The sequence below is a fragment of the Lontra canadensis genome, unplaced genomic scaffold (assembly GCF_010015895.1).
Source record: "Lontra canadensis isolate GAN:19392208 unplaced genomic scaffold, GSC_riverotter_1.0 scaffold67, whole genome shotgun sequence".
Taxonomy (NCBI): domain Eukaryota; kingdom Metazoa; phylum Chordata; class Mammalia; order Carnivora; family Mustelidae; genus Lontra; species Lontra canadensis.
Window position 1 is genome coordinate 4,472,267 of NW_022631061.1, and position 14,617 is coordinate 4,486,883.

General features: G+C 37.4%; 1 protein-coding gene across 7 annotated transcripts in view; it reads left to right on the plus strand.

Moving 5' to 3' along the window:
- FRY (FRY microtubule binding protein) overlaps positions 1–1,847 on the plus strand; it is a 331,529-nt gene extending 329,682 nt beyond the window's left edge. For 4 of the 7 annotated variants that reach the window (XM_032880012.1, XM_032880014.1, XM_032880013.1 and 1 more), the window contains one exon: positions 412–670. In XM_032880012.1, coding sequence (XP_032735903.1) covers positions 412–670 — 259 coding nt within the window. Of the gene's footprint in view, positions 1–411 lie in introns of all 7 variants that reach the window. The other 3 variants (XM_032880008.1, XM_032880011.1, XM_032880009.1) reach the window with 1 other exon arrangement.
- The last annotated feature ends 12,770 nt before the right edge of the window (positions 1,848–14,617 follow it).

The following is a 14,617-nucleotide window of genomic DNA, read 5'->3' on the forward strand; positions in this document are numbered from 1 at the left end:
CTTTTATCATTCCTGTAATGTTGAAAGAGTTCAAACTCGGGTTGGGGTGGTTGGGGTATACTTTGAAAATTATTTAAATATGTCCTTTTCCCCCTGCATTTTGATAGTATAGTCACAGTCACTGGAACCAGAATCCTATAGCAGATAAATGTTTTATGATTATCAAATTCCGTTCTGATATTTAGAAGCTTTGGATATTTTCATCAGAACCAGTAACATTCCATAATCAGTTATGGTGATGTTTGCAAAACTCTGAATATACTAAAAACCACTGTGTTGTATGCTTCAGATGGTTGAATTGTATAGTAGTATGTGAGTTATACCTCAAAACACTCTTATACTACAGAGGCTCATAACCTCTCAACTTTGTAACCAATAATGCCTCTAATCTATGCTGTTTTTTGACTACAGAAGTCTGTGGCCCAATGACATCTTTGGAAGCAGTTCTGATGATGAGGTCCAGACACTACTGAATATTTATTTCCGCCATCAAACTCTGGGACAAACGGGTACTTATGCATTGGTGGGATCGAACCAGAGCCTGACTGAAATCTGCACCAAGCTGATGGAGCTGAACATGGAGATCCGGGACATGATTCGCAGGGCCCAGAGTTACCGGGTCCTCACTACTTTTCTCCCAGACTCCAGTGTTTCCGGCACTAGTCTCTGACAGGAGCTTCCCATCCCCCATGGGTTCCAAGCTGGGGGTGCTGTCATGCTGGGGTGACGTCATTCAGTGTCTTTTCAGCCTTCAGAAGGCTTGGTCAGACTGTTCTCCCTCTTGTTACCTGTAGGACTTTTTCTAAACAGGATGACAGAACTTCCAACGTGTAGCAATACTATCAGAACCAAGGTAGCATAGAATATTCTGGGACAGACTCATCTGTTATGCTGTGTGGCACGATGGTGTTATTTTACTGAGCAGATGCAACTCACTACTGAAGAAAGTGACTTCCATTGCATACCAAAGCCGACTACACTGAACCTTTCCTTTCTAGAAACAATTTTAGATTGGCAAAAGTGCAATGTTTTCTTCACTAAAATATTTTATATTCTAAAACTTGTACATTCTTTTATTTTTCCTTTTGTTTTCTTTTTTTCTTTTTTTGGTGGGCCGAGGAAGGGGCAGGCAGAATGAAGCTGGCCACTGAAAACTGTAAGACGGTCAAAAGCTGACAGCCTGTTTATGTGAAAAGGGAATTGTAAATGGACAATTTAATATACACTGTAATTTGAATATGATTACTGTATCTAAAAGGAGCTGCTATGAAGTACCTTTCTTATGTTGCTAGGCTACTGTTTCTGAAAGCCCTGAATCTCTTTGCAGAAGTCTGTGATTAGGACCCTAGCACCAAATATGGTCCAGATAGACCTTTTTGTAAGGGTCTTGGCTGCTTTTTACTAGAAAGTTGCTTATATGAGCATATTTATACTACAAAAGGATGAGTGTTAATTTTAACCAACTTTGCCATTTTGTAGGAAAAAAGTTAAAGAAATTCACATTATAAATTCCAAGTCTTTTCACCTGTCACGCATGCATATTTTAATATCCATTTGGATAGCCAGAGGTAGAATCATAAAGATAAACTATGAGTTGTCACTTTGTTACTTAAGAAATGTCATATTTTATTTGTAACATATATGTAAAGGGCCATTCTTAAGTTTTCTCCTTCAGGTTAATGCTGTCAAGTGTTAGCTGTGTGCATGTAAGCCAGCTGCACATCAGAAACATATTCAAAGTTGATCTATGTAACTTATTCACTCTGTAAATACATTCAAAGTTTTTGTGATGTAATCTTGGTTGATAATCTATTCAGAACTTCCTTTAGACTAAAAAAAAAAAAAAATACATATCGACGATGGATTTTATTTCTGGTTTAGAGATCATTGCCTTCGACACACATTTACAGGTTTGCATGCGGGTTACCCCAAGGAGCACCACTCATATACATTCCACGACTGGCTTTCACTGGGGCTGAGCAGCAAGCACAGGGACCCTGTGAGGCAGGAACTATCTGTTACCACTTTGGAAGTGGACACTAAGTTAAGACTGTGACCTTCAACCAGCTCTCTCTAATCAACCAAAAAGAGAAATCAGAAGAGTGAGCTCTATTTATCAGCATCTATCATCAGATTGTTATCCTTTAAATTGTGAGATAGACTCTAAGGAAAAGTATGAGTTTTAATTCTGTCACCATTGCTCATCTATCTCCACCCCACGTGAAAAACAGGGACACAGACTCACACGACAATCTGTTACTGTCTTCCTACTCATATTTACTGAGACTAACAAATATAACTTGCTTTTCTAACATACAAAAACTAAATCTTAAGTAGTAATTTTCTAGAAATAGCCTGTAACGGGGAGTATGAGCGAGGAATTTTTAAGTTCCCAAAGGTACAACTATTAACCAATTGTAATAACTTTCTTGAGATGGGGGAGGATTCAAGATGGTGGCATAGGAAGATCCTGAATGCACCTCATCCAATGTATACAAAAATCTATAATTACATTCAGAATAAATCCCACAGAAGGGGATCTAGAAACTGGATTAACAGAGCCTTCACAAAAAAAAAGACAAAGTACTGAGACAGATAGGAGAGGCAGGGATATGGTCTCGCTAAAAAACACATACTACCAGCATAGTGTTCCATGATTAGGAGAGTTCTCAAAGTTATTAACACTTTCCCCTTAAAATCAAGATACTTGAGATCTTTATTAGGAACCCTAACCCTTACATCCTGCACAGGAGGGAAGAGTTCCCAAAACACATGACTATGAAAACCACAAGGGAGTATGTCCAAGAAAATTAGAACTGCAGGGAAAGGGCAACCCATTCTTAAAAAGGCTCATGTACAGACTCATTCAACCCAGAAGCCAGTGTACAAATACCAGATTGAAAGTGCCCACACCATAGGTGAGAGAGGCCTACTTAAAAATTTGGAAGTGCCTGCCAGAGAGGAGACAACTGGGACACAACTGGAGATAGACACTGGCAACAGCTACTTTTGTTCACTCATTCTACCATGCTGAACCCAGCACTGGCAAGTTCTATTTTGGAATCCTCCCCCTAGACTCCTAATGCCAGGGAACATGCCCCACTGAGAGCCCTGTACAACCTTGCATCTCAGCAGGTCCTCACAGCCAGCCAGGCTAGGCACCAGCCTAATCCCATTAGCACACCCATATCAGTTGCTGCCAGATGCACAGCCAGCTGGGACAGGCACCACTCCTGCACAGCAATATACCCACAGCAATCTGGCACCACTGCAATAGGGCAATGCATGCATTCCGCAGCGTGAACAGCCCTGGGGCACATGGGTCTAGTGGATAGGTGATTGCACTATACAGAAGCAGAATTGGACAAAATAAAGAGAGAGCAACATGTTCCAAATGAAAAAAAAAAAAATTCAATAAAAGAATGAAATAGGGATAAGCAATCTACCTGATAGAGTTCAAAGTAATGGTAAATAAAGATGCTTGCTGAATTTAAGAGAAGAATGGATAAACACAGAACTTCAACAAAGAGAAAATACAGAAAGGTATTAATCAGATCTGAGGACTACAATAACAAATGAAAAATACACTAAGGAGATAAACAGCAGATTAGATGATAGAGAAGAATGGATTAGAAATCTAGAAGACCTGGTACTGGAAATCACCCAGACTGAACAGCAAAAGAAAGATTTTTTTGGAAATAGGGATAGTTTTAATATACCTCTGGATAATATCAAGCATACAAATTAATATTCATATTATAAAGGTCCCATGAGAAGAGAAAAAGGAGCAGAAAACTTGTTTTATAAAATAAAACTTTATAAGAAGATATAACAGCTGGAAAACATCCTAAAAAGGGAAACAGACATGCAGTCCCAAGAAGCACAGTATCCCAAACAAGGTAAGTCCAAAGAGATCCACAAGAAGGCAAGTTATAATAAGAAAATTAAACATAAAAAGAAAATTTTAAAAGAAGAAAAAAATTAGTCATATCTAAGGGAACCACCATAAGACTATCAGCCTATTTCTCAGCAGAAATTTTGCAGGCCGTAAGTGGTAGGCATGAGATATTCAAAGTGCTAAGAGGAAAAACAAGCTTAAAAAAAAAAAAAAAATGAGGGGCACCTGGGTGGCTCAGTGGGTTAAAGCCTCTGCCTTCGGCTCAGTCATGATCCCAGGGTTCTGGGATCGAGCCCCACATCGGGCTTTCTGCTCAGCGGGGAGCCTGCTTCCTCCTCCCTCTCTGCCTGCCTCTCTGCCTACTTGGGATCTCTGTCTGTCAAATAAATAAATCTTAAAAAAAAAAAAAATTAAAAAAAAAATGATACTCTACCCAGCAAGGTTATAATTCAGAACTGAGGAGGAAATCAAGAGTTAGACAAACAAATAGAGGGACCACACAAAGAACAGCAGGAGAGACAGATACATGGTAAGATGGAAATCCCAGACCTGATACTATAAGATGCAGCAGAAAGAGATAGCATTAAAGGGACCATGCTCGATTCCCCCAACCTGAGATACAACAAAACAAAACAGCTTAAAGAAAACTCATTTATAGCTCCTAGAGCTTCTGCCCAGCAATGGACTGCTACAACTCTCTCTGTGGCCATGGGTACTGGTGAGCACCACTGTTTTTGCTCCCCCTCCACCTGATAGCAAGAGCAGAAACAGGGCCCAAATGCTTTAGCCAGTTGGCCACCTCCAGAAGCCCCAGACTCCTAGCCCATAGCAGTTCCAGCCATCATCTCAAGGCGGCCACAGAACACACTCCATTTTTTACCATCCCACCACAGCTGTCTTTGGGTGGCACACACCCTAACACCCCTGACCTTTGCCCACTACAACCAGCCATCCCACCAAGGTAGCCTGGGCATGGAGCACCTCAGGACATGCTGGCTTCTGCTCCACCCATCCCACCAGGATGCCCCTGCATGTAAAGCCTCAGCCCATACCCACCCAAGCTCTAGCCATCCTACCAGAGAATCTCCAGTGCAAGATGTCCCAAAACACTGGCCTGCACCTGATGAAGCTCCAGCCAGCTGGCCAAAGCTGCCCGATACATGCCATCAACACAGGGGATGTTCCTACACAAGGCTACTCCTTTAATATTGAGAGTAGTAGCCATTTTCCTTATTCGAAGAAACAAAATGAGAAGAAGAATATGCTCCAAAAGAAAGAACAATACAAAACCTCAGAAAAAGAACCAAACAAAATAGAGATAAGCTACCTGATAAAGAATTCAAAGTATTGTTCATATAGATGTTCACCAAACCTAGAGAAGAGTGGATAAACTCAGTGAGAACTTAAACAAAGAGACAGAAAATATAAGAGTTGAAGAACTAAAGTGAAAAACACACTAGAGAGAATCAACAGCAGATTAAAAGATACAGAAGAACAGAGCAGCGATCTGGAAGACAGAACACTGGAATGCAACCAAGCTGGAAAAAAAAAAATTTTATTTTAAATAAGAAGATAAGGAAGTTGGGAAGATAGCAGAGTAGGAGGATCCTGAGACACACCAAGGCAACAACTACATTTATGCAACTAACTCAGATAATGACCTGAAGACTGACAGACCAGACCTTCCACAGTTAAGTCAGAGAGAAGACCACATCAAAAAGGATAGGAGAGGCAGACAACTGCCAGAGTTGATTAACTATAAATGAGAGGGACATCATAATCACTGAGAAGCAAGGGTACCAGGCCCCACACTGGTCACCCCCAGCCCTGGGATCTACACTGGAAAGATAAGTCCCCCATGCCTGGAGTTGAAAATCAGCAGGGTTTAACTCCAGGAGCTTAAAAAGTCAGTGGGGCTTAACTCCAAAAGAGCCCGAGGGTGATAAGAGACTGAGTCTCTGCCCTTAAAAATGTCATCACACTAAATAATTTGTCCTGAGACACAGCATAGAAGCAGCAATTTGAAAAACACCTAGGGTATACATAAAGGAGTTTTACTGACTAATTTTAGAAAGGGTGCCCAAAAAACAGGTATCTGCAGAAAACATCTCTGGGAACAAAAATGCTGATGGGCACCATTTTTCTTGCCCTACCCCAGCCTAAAGAGCTGAACACTTACGGGAGCCAGTTCTAATCAACTTTCTCTACCTTGCCAACACCACATGCCCTGCACCAACATACCACTGTAAACCTGAGCCACCCCGCCCACTGGGCTTAGAAGGTGTCCCTACAAAGTGGGTCCTGTCCCTCCCTTCTCAGTAGGCAGCCAAAGTCAGACCAGACCAGTACCACATCAAAGTGATTCCTGCTGAGAAGGTGGGGAAATAACCACACACCAGTGTGCCTGCAGTTCCTACAGCTGGGCCTCTTAGTTGGCTGTGCAGGGAGCAAGTGTGCTTGCAGCTGTGACAGAGGCTACTTGCAGACAGTCTGAGTGCTGGCCCCACCCACTAGTAAATCCATGTGGCTAAAGGTGGGCCTCTAAACAGCATAGGAAGCAAATCCTGCCCAGTGGCCCCACAGAAGGCCAAGTGGGTCACTGGAGTTAGCTGAGGTGAAGAACAGCCCCTAACACCAGTGTGCACATAGCAATCCCACCTTAGCCACAAAAGGAGGGCACGTGAAGCCTACACAGGGAAGCGGCAGCCCTGGAATGCCTAGTTCTGGTGACCAAGGGGTATTACATTATAGGACACCACAGGATCTCTCCTATACAAAACCACTACATTCTAGATCAGGAAGAGTTGCTTACTTAAGAGCATTAGAAAGAGTGAAGAGACAGAGGAATATCTCCCCAATGAAAGAAAAACACAAATATCACAGAAAAAGATCTAAATGAAATGGAGATAAGCAATATGTCTGCAAGAGTTCAAAGTAAAGATCATAAAGATACACCTCACTTGAGAGAAGAGCAGATGAATCAGTGAGAATTTCAACAAAGACATTGAAAATATTAAAAAGAATGAGTCCACAAAAAGTTGAAAAGAGAGCTTCCCTACAGACCAGGATTTGCATTACTGGGTATTTACCACAAAGATACAAATGTAGTGATCTGAAGTGGCACCTGCACACCAATGTTTATAGCAGTAATGTCCACAATAGCCAAATGATGGAAAAAGCCCAGACGTCCATCAACAGATGAATGGATAAAGAAGATATGGTATATATGCACAATGGAATATTATGCGGCCATCAAAAATGAAATATTGACATTTGCAATGACGTGGATGGAACTAGAGGGTATTATGTTAAGCAAAATAAGTCAATCAGAGAAAGACAGTTATCATATGATCTCACTGACATGTGGAATTTGAGAAACAAGGCAGAGGATCACAGGGGAAGAGAAGAAAAAAATGAAACAAGGCAAAACCAGAGAGGGAAACAAACCATAAGAGACTCTTAATCTCAGGAAATAAGCTGAAAGTTGCTGGAGTGGAGGAGGAAGGGAGGATGGACTGGCTGGGTGATGGATACTGGGGACAATATGTGTTGTGGTGAGTGCTGTGTATTATGTAAGACTGATGAATCACAGACCTATACCCCTGAAACAAATAATACATTATATGTTAATAATAACAAAATAAATAAAAAGAACCAGTCAGAAGAGAAGACAATAACTAAAATGAAAACTACAGAAAAGGGGATCAACAGCAGATAAGAGGACGCAGAAGAATGAATCAGCAATCTGGAAGGCAGGGTAATGGAAAGCAACCAACCTGAATGGCAAAAAAAGAAGATCAATAATAAAAAATGAGAATAGGTTAAGCAAACTCTGCATTATCTTCAAGGGTAATAACATTCACATTATAGTGATGTAAGAAGAGAGAGAGAAGGAAGCAGAAAAGCTACTTGAAAAGATAACTGAAAACTTTCCTAATCTGGGAGGAAACAGATATCCAGGTCCAGGAAGCAGAGAGACCCTAAAAAGATAAACCCAACAAGGCCCAAAAATACACATAATTAAAATGGCAAAAAAGTAATGATAAAGAGAGAATCTTAAAAGTTGGAAGAGGAGAAAACAAAAAACAAAAAACAAAAAATTGTTACCTACAAGGGAAACCCCATAAGGCTCAAAGGTCATTTTTCACCAGATACTTTGCAGGCAGGAAGGTAATGGCATGATATATACAAAGTACTAAAAGGAAAAACCCTACAACAATGAATACCCCACCAGGCAAGTATATCATTCAGAATTGAGGAGAGATGGAGTTTACCAGATTAACAAAAGTTAAAGGAGTTCACCACCACTCAACAAGCCTTGCATGTAATGTTGAAGGGAATTCTTTAACTAGAAAGAAAAGGCCATTACCAGGGTAAGTAAATTATGAAAGAAAAAATTACCCAGGTAAAAGCAAGTAATTATTAAGGATAGATTAATTACTAATTACTTGTTGATAACTTATAAAATGGAGATTAAAATACAAAAGTAATAAAATCAATTATATCTACAAAAATTAGTAAAGGGCTATATAAAATAGAAAGATGTAAAATATGACATCATATACATAAAATGTGGAGGGGAGGCTAAAAATTTAGTGCTTTCAGAATGTATTCAAACTTAGCAACAACAAACTTTTAATATATACTGTTAGACACATACAATGTTATATATGAACCCAATGGTAACACAAAACAAAAACCTATCATAACCTATACAAAAAATAAAGGGTTTAAGCGTAACCCTAAAGAGAGTCATCAAAATACAAAGGAAGTGAACAAGAAAGGGAAAAAGAATAACTACTAAAAAACCAGAAACAATTAACAAAATGATGATAAGTACATACTTAACCATGGCTACTTTAAATGTAAATGGAGTAAATGCTTTAATCAAAAGACACAGGATGACTGAATGGATAAAAGAAAACAAGACCTATTTATATGCTCTCTATAAGAAATTCTCTTCAGACATGAAGACATATGCAGAGTGAAAGTAAAGGGATGGAAAAAGATATCCCATGCAAATGGAAACAAGAACTAAAAGCCAATGTAGTAATACTTATATCAGACAAAATAGAGTTTAAAAACCAGACTGTAGCATTAGGCAAAGAAGGGCATTACATAAAGAGATCAAGCCAATAAGATGCTATAAAATTTTAAATATCTATGTACCCACCACAGAAGCACTGAAATAAGTACACCAAATATTAAAAGATGTAAAGGCAGAAACTGACAGTAATACAGTAACAGTGAGACTTTAATAACACACTTACATTACTGGACAAATCATCCACACAGAAAATCAAGGAAATAGTGGCTTTCAATCACACATTAGACCAGATGAACCTAACAGGTATATACAGAACATTTCTTCCAAACAGGGGAATACACATTCTTTCCAAGTGGATGTGGAATATTTTTAAGGCTACATCACATTTAAGCCATAGAAAAAGTCTAAGTTTAAGAAATTTCAAATTTATATCAAGGATCTTTTCTGACCACAATGTATGAGACTAGAAATGAATTACAAGGGGGGAAAAAAAAACAGAAAACAACAACAACAACAACCTGGAGGCTAACAACATGCTAATTAAAAAACAACAACAATGGATCAATGAATAAATCAAACAGAAAACAAAAAAATATGGAAACAAATGAAAATACAGTAGTCTAAAATCTTTGGAATGCAGCAAAAGCAGTTCTAAGAGGGAAGTTTGTAGCAATATAGGCCAACCTCAAGAAATGAGAAAAGTCTCAAATCTAACCTTATACCTAAAGGAAACAAAAAAAAGAAGAACAAATATAGTACCAAGTTGGTTAAAAAAAAGAAAGAAAGAGAGAGAGAGAGAGGATGAGAGAGAGGAAGAAGGGGAGGGGAGGGAGGGAGGAAGGATTACAGTGGAAATAAAGACTAGAAAAATGTAGAAAATATCAATGAAACCAAGACCTGGGTCTTTGTAAAAATAAACAAAATTGATGAACCTTAGCCAGATGCATCAAGAAAATAAGAGAGAGGACTGAAATAGATAAAATCAGAAATGAAAGAAGAGAAATAATAACTAAAACCACAAAAAAAATAAAAATTAGAAGACAATATAATGAAAAATTATATGCCAACAGATTGATCAACCTATATAAAAACAGATAAATTCCTAGAAACATACAACTTTCCAAAACCGAATCAGGAAGAAATAGCAAATTTGAAAAGACCAATTGCTAGTAACAAAATTGAATTGGTAGTCAAAAAATTCCCAATAAACAAAAGTCCAGGAACAGATGGCTTCACAGGTCAATTCTACCAAACATTTAAAAGGAAAGTAAATACGATGCCCTCCTTAAAGTCCATCACCTAGTTACCTCATGTGATGTAATGAGCACTGGGTATTATAGAAGACTGATGAATCACTGAATTCTACCTTTGAAACCAATAATACATTATATATTAATTGAATTTAAATTTAAAATTAAAAAATATGCCAACTCAAGAAAAATAAAGAAAAGTGAATCTTAGTCTTCTCAAACTATTACAAAAAAATAAAAAACAAAGGAAAACTTCCAAAGACATTCCATGAGGATAGCATTACCCTAATACTAAATCCAGACAAAAACACTACAAAAGGAATACTACAGGACAATATCTCTATTGAACACGGATGCAAAAATCACATATATAGATAAGCAAATTGAATTCAATAAGGTTTTAAAAGGATCATTCAATATGATCAAGTAGGATTTATTCCAGGTTTGCAAGGATGGTTTGATATTTGCAAGTCAATCAGTGTGATACATCACATTAACAAGAGAAATAAAAAAAAATATGATCATCTCAGTAGATGTAGCAAAGGCATTTGACAAAATACAACATCCATTCATGATTTAAAAAAAAAAAATGGTTTTAGAGGGACTATACCTCAACATAATAAAGACCATACATGAAAAACCCACCACTAACAACAGACTAAATGGTGAAAACCCAAAAACATTTCCTTTAAGATCAAGAACAAGATAAGGATATTCATCCTTACCACTTTTATTCAACAGACTACTGGAAGTTCCAGATATACCAGATAAGACAAAGAAATAGAAGACATCCAAATTGGTAAAGAATAAATAAAACTATTACTATTTGCAGATGCCATGACACTACACACAGAAAACCCTAAAGACTCAACCGAAAAGTATTAGAATAAGTGAATTCAGTAAAGCTGCAGGATACAAAGTATGTAACTATCTGTTACATATCTATATACTAATAATGAAACAGCCTAAAAAGAAATTAAGAAAACAATCCCATTTACAATTATACCCAAAAGAATAAATTTAACCAAGGAGGTTAAAGACCTATATGCTAAAAACTATAAGACACTGATGAAAAGAATTGAAGATGACCCAAAAAAAAATGGAAAAATAAAGCATGCTCATGAACTGGAAGAATTAATATTGTTTAAAATATGCATACTACCCAAAATATTCTACAAATCCAATGCAATTCCTATATCAAAATACCAAGAGCATTAAAATTGATCTGGAACCATTAAAAACCTCAAATAGCCCAAGCAATCATGGTAAACAGGAACAAAGCTGTAGGTATCAAAATCTCAGATTTCAAAATATACTACGAAGTTATAGTAATAAAAACAGTATGTTACTGGCAAACAACAAAACAAACAAAAAACTCCACAGATCAATAAAACAGAATACAGAACCCAGAAATAAATCCACACTTATATGATCAAATGATCTATGACAAAGGAGGCAAGAACATGCAATGAGAAAAAAAAGAATATACAATGTTGAATATACAAAATTCAACAAATGGTATTGGGCAAACTAGACCACTACATGCAAATGAATGAAATTGAACCACCTTCTTAGACAAAAATTACTCAAAATTAATTAAAGATCTAAATTTGAGACCTGAAGCCATAAAACTCCTAGAAGAAAACATAGCAACATTTTTCTAGATAGTCCTCCTCCGACAAGGGAAACAAAAGCAAAAATAAACTAGTGAGACTAAAGCAAAATAAAAAGCTCTTGCACAGTGAAGGAAACCATCAACAAAAAGAAAAAACAACCTAACTGAATGGGAGAAGATATTTGTAAATGATATATCCGATGAAGGGTTAACATCTAAAACATAAAGAAGTCATACAACTCATACCAAAAAAAAACCAAAAAACAACAACAAAAAAAGTAAAAAATGAAAAACAAAAATACAAAAAAAAAATCCCAACATATAATCCCATCTGAAAATGGGCAGAGAACATGCATAGTTTTTCAAAGAAAACATACAGGTGATAAACAGTCCAATAAAAATATATTAAACATTATTAATCATCAGGGAAATGCAAATCAGAGCCACTGGAGATATCACCTCACCAGTCAAAATAGCTAGCATCCAAAAGTACGAAGGATAAACTGATGGTTGCCAGAGAAGAGATGGGTGCAGAAATGGGTAAAATAGGTGAAGGAGATTAAGAGGTGCATACTTGTATTATAAAATAAGCAAGCCCTGAAGGTGAAAAATACAACATAAGAAATAAAGTAAATAATATTGTGATAACATTATATGGTAACAGATGGTTACTACACTTATCATGCTCAGCACAGAGTAATGTATAGAAATGCTGAATGATTATGGTAGACACCTGAAATTAATATAACATGATATGTCAACTATACTTTTAGTAAGAGAAAAGAAACACTCATGGTAATGGTAATGTTCTATATCTCAATAGGTATTTGGGTTACATGGGTATGTATGTATGCATTTACTAAAATACAGTGAATGTACACAAAAAATATGTTCAGTACATTGTATCTAAATTGTGTATTAACAGAAAAACAGAATACTGGCCTAATGACATGCATGCTGAAGTATTTAGGATCAAGTGTTATTGTTTACAATTTACTTTGAAATGTTTCAAAAAACTAAAATGGAATGAAGGATGGACAGAGGAATGGATAAATGACTACATTGTGGAAAATAAGTATAGTAAAATGTTAAAGGTAGATGTTATGTGGTGGAGATGAGTATTTACTAAAAAGTACTGTCAATGTTTGAATGTGTTCATTAAAAAGCACTTTTAAAAAATGAAGATAGGCTATGGACTTGTACAATGTCAAGCTTATGAACTCTTGTTCTAGAGGGTCCAAGTAGGAGAAGACAGAAAAGGGCAGAAAATTTATTTCAAGAAATGATAGTTGAAAACTTCCCTAACCTGGGAAATCCAGGTGTAGGAAGCACAGAATGACCAAAAGAGATGAACCCAAGGAAATCCACACCATGACACAAATAACAAAAATGTCAAAAGTTAAAGTGAGAATCATAAAAGTAGAAACAGAAAAACTAGTTACATACAAGGGAAACCCCTTTTGGTATATGGCTATACACTGATTTTTCAACAGAAACTTTGCAGGCCAAAAACAAGTGGCATAATATATTCAAAGTGCTGAAAGGAGAAAACCTACAATCAATACTACCTTACCTGGTGAGTTTGTCATTCAGAACTGAAGGAGAGAAAAAAACAAAAGTTAAAAGAATTTCATTACCACTCATACACCAGGACACCTCTGGTCAATACCCCTTCCATGCAAAGAGCCCTGGGATCATCCCCCCAACCCCCGGCCCAGCGGGCAACCATTTTATCTTCAGCTGTCCTGCCAGGACACTATCCATGCAAAGAGCCCCAAGACTGCCTACCATGCCTCAATTTCAGCTCAGGCCATCCCAACAGGGCAGCACCAACACAGAGTATCCCAGGAACTCCAGACAGCACCAGTCACAACTCCAGCCAGTCAGCCAAAATCACCATGCGATCTCAGTCTACACAGGAAACAACCATATACAAGATCATAGTTTTAGAGAAGTACTTGTTCCACATAATTGATAGAAACACAGGAAATCAAGCAAAATGAGACAGAGGGATATGTTCAAATCAAAGAACAAGACAAAACTTCAAAATAAAAACCTAAACTAAATGAAAAGGAGAGAATGACTGATAAGGAGTTCAAATTAATAATTACAAAAATGCTCACAAAACTAGGGAGAAGAGTGAAATAACTCAGAACTTCAACAAAGAGATAGAAAATATAAACAAAAATCAATCATAGATGAAGAATACGATAACTGAGATGAAAATTACAATAGATGTAATCAACAGATTTGAGAATGCAGAAAAATCAATGACTTGAAAGGGTAATGGAGAGCACCTGAGCTAAACAGCAAAAAGAAAAAATTATTTTAGGGGTACCTGGGTAGCTCAGTGGGTGAAGCCTCTGCCTTCGGCTCAGGTCATGATCTCAGGGTCCTGGGGTTGAGCCCGCATCGGGCTCTCTGCTCAGCAGAGAGCCTGTTTCCCCCTCTCTCTGCCTGCCTCTCTGCCTACTTGTGATCTCTCTGTCAAATAAATAAATACATCTTAAAAAAAAGAAAAATTATCTTTAAAAATGAGGATAGGTTAATGAATCTCCTGGACAACCTCAAATGAACAAATATGCACATTATAGGGGTCCCAGAAGAAGGGAAAGAGGGGTGGGTAGAAAACATATTTGAAGAAATGATAGCTGAAATTTCCCAAACCTGGGGAAGGAAACAGACATCCAAGTCAGGAAGCATTGAAAGTTTGAAACAAGATGAACTTAAGTCCAAAATGTGACACATACTAATCAAATATCAAAAATTAAACAGAGAGAGAATCTTAAAAGCAGCAAAAGCAACTA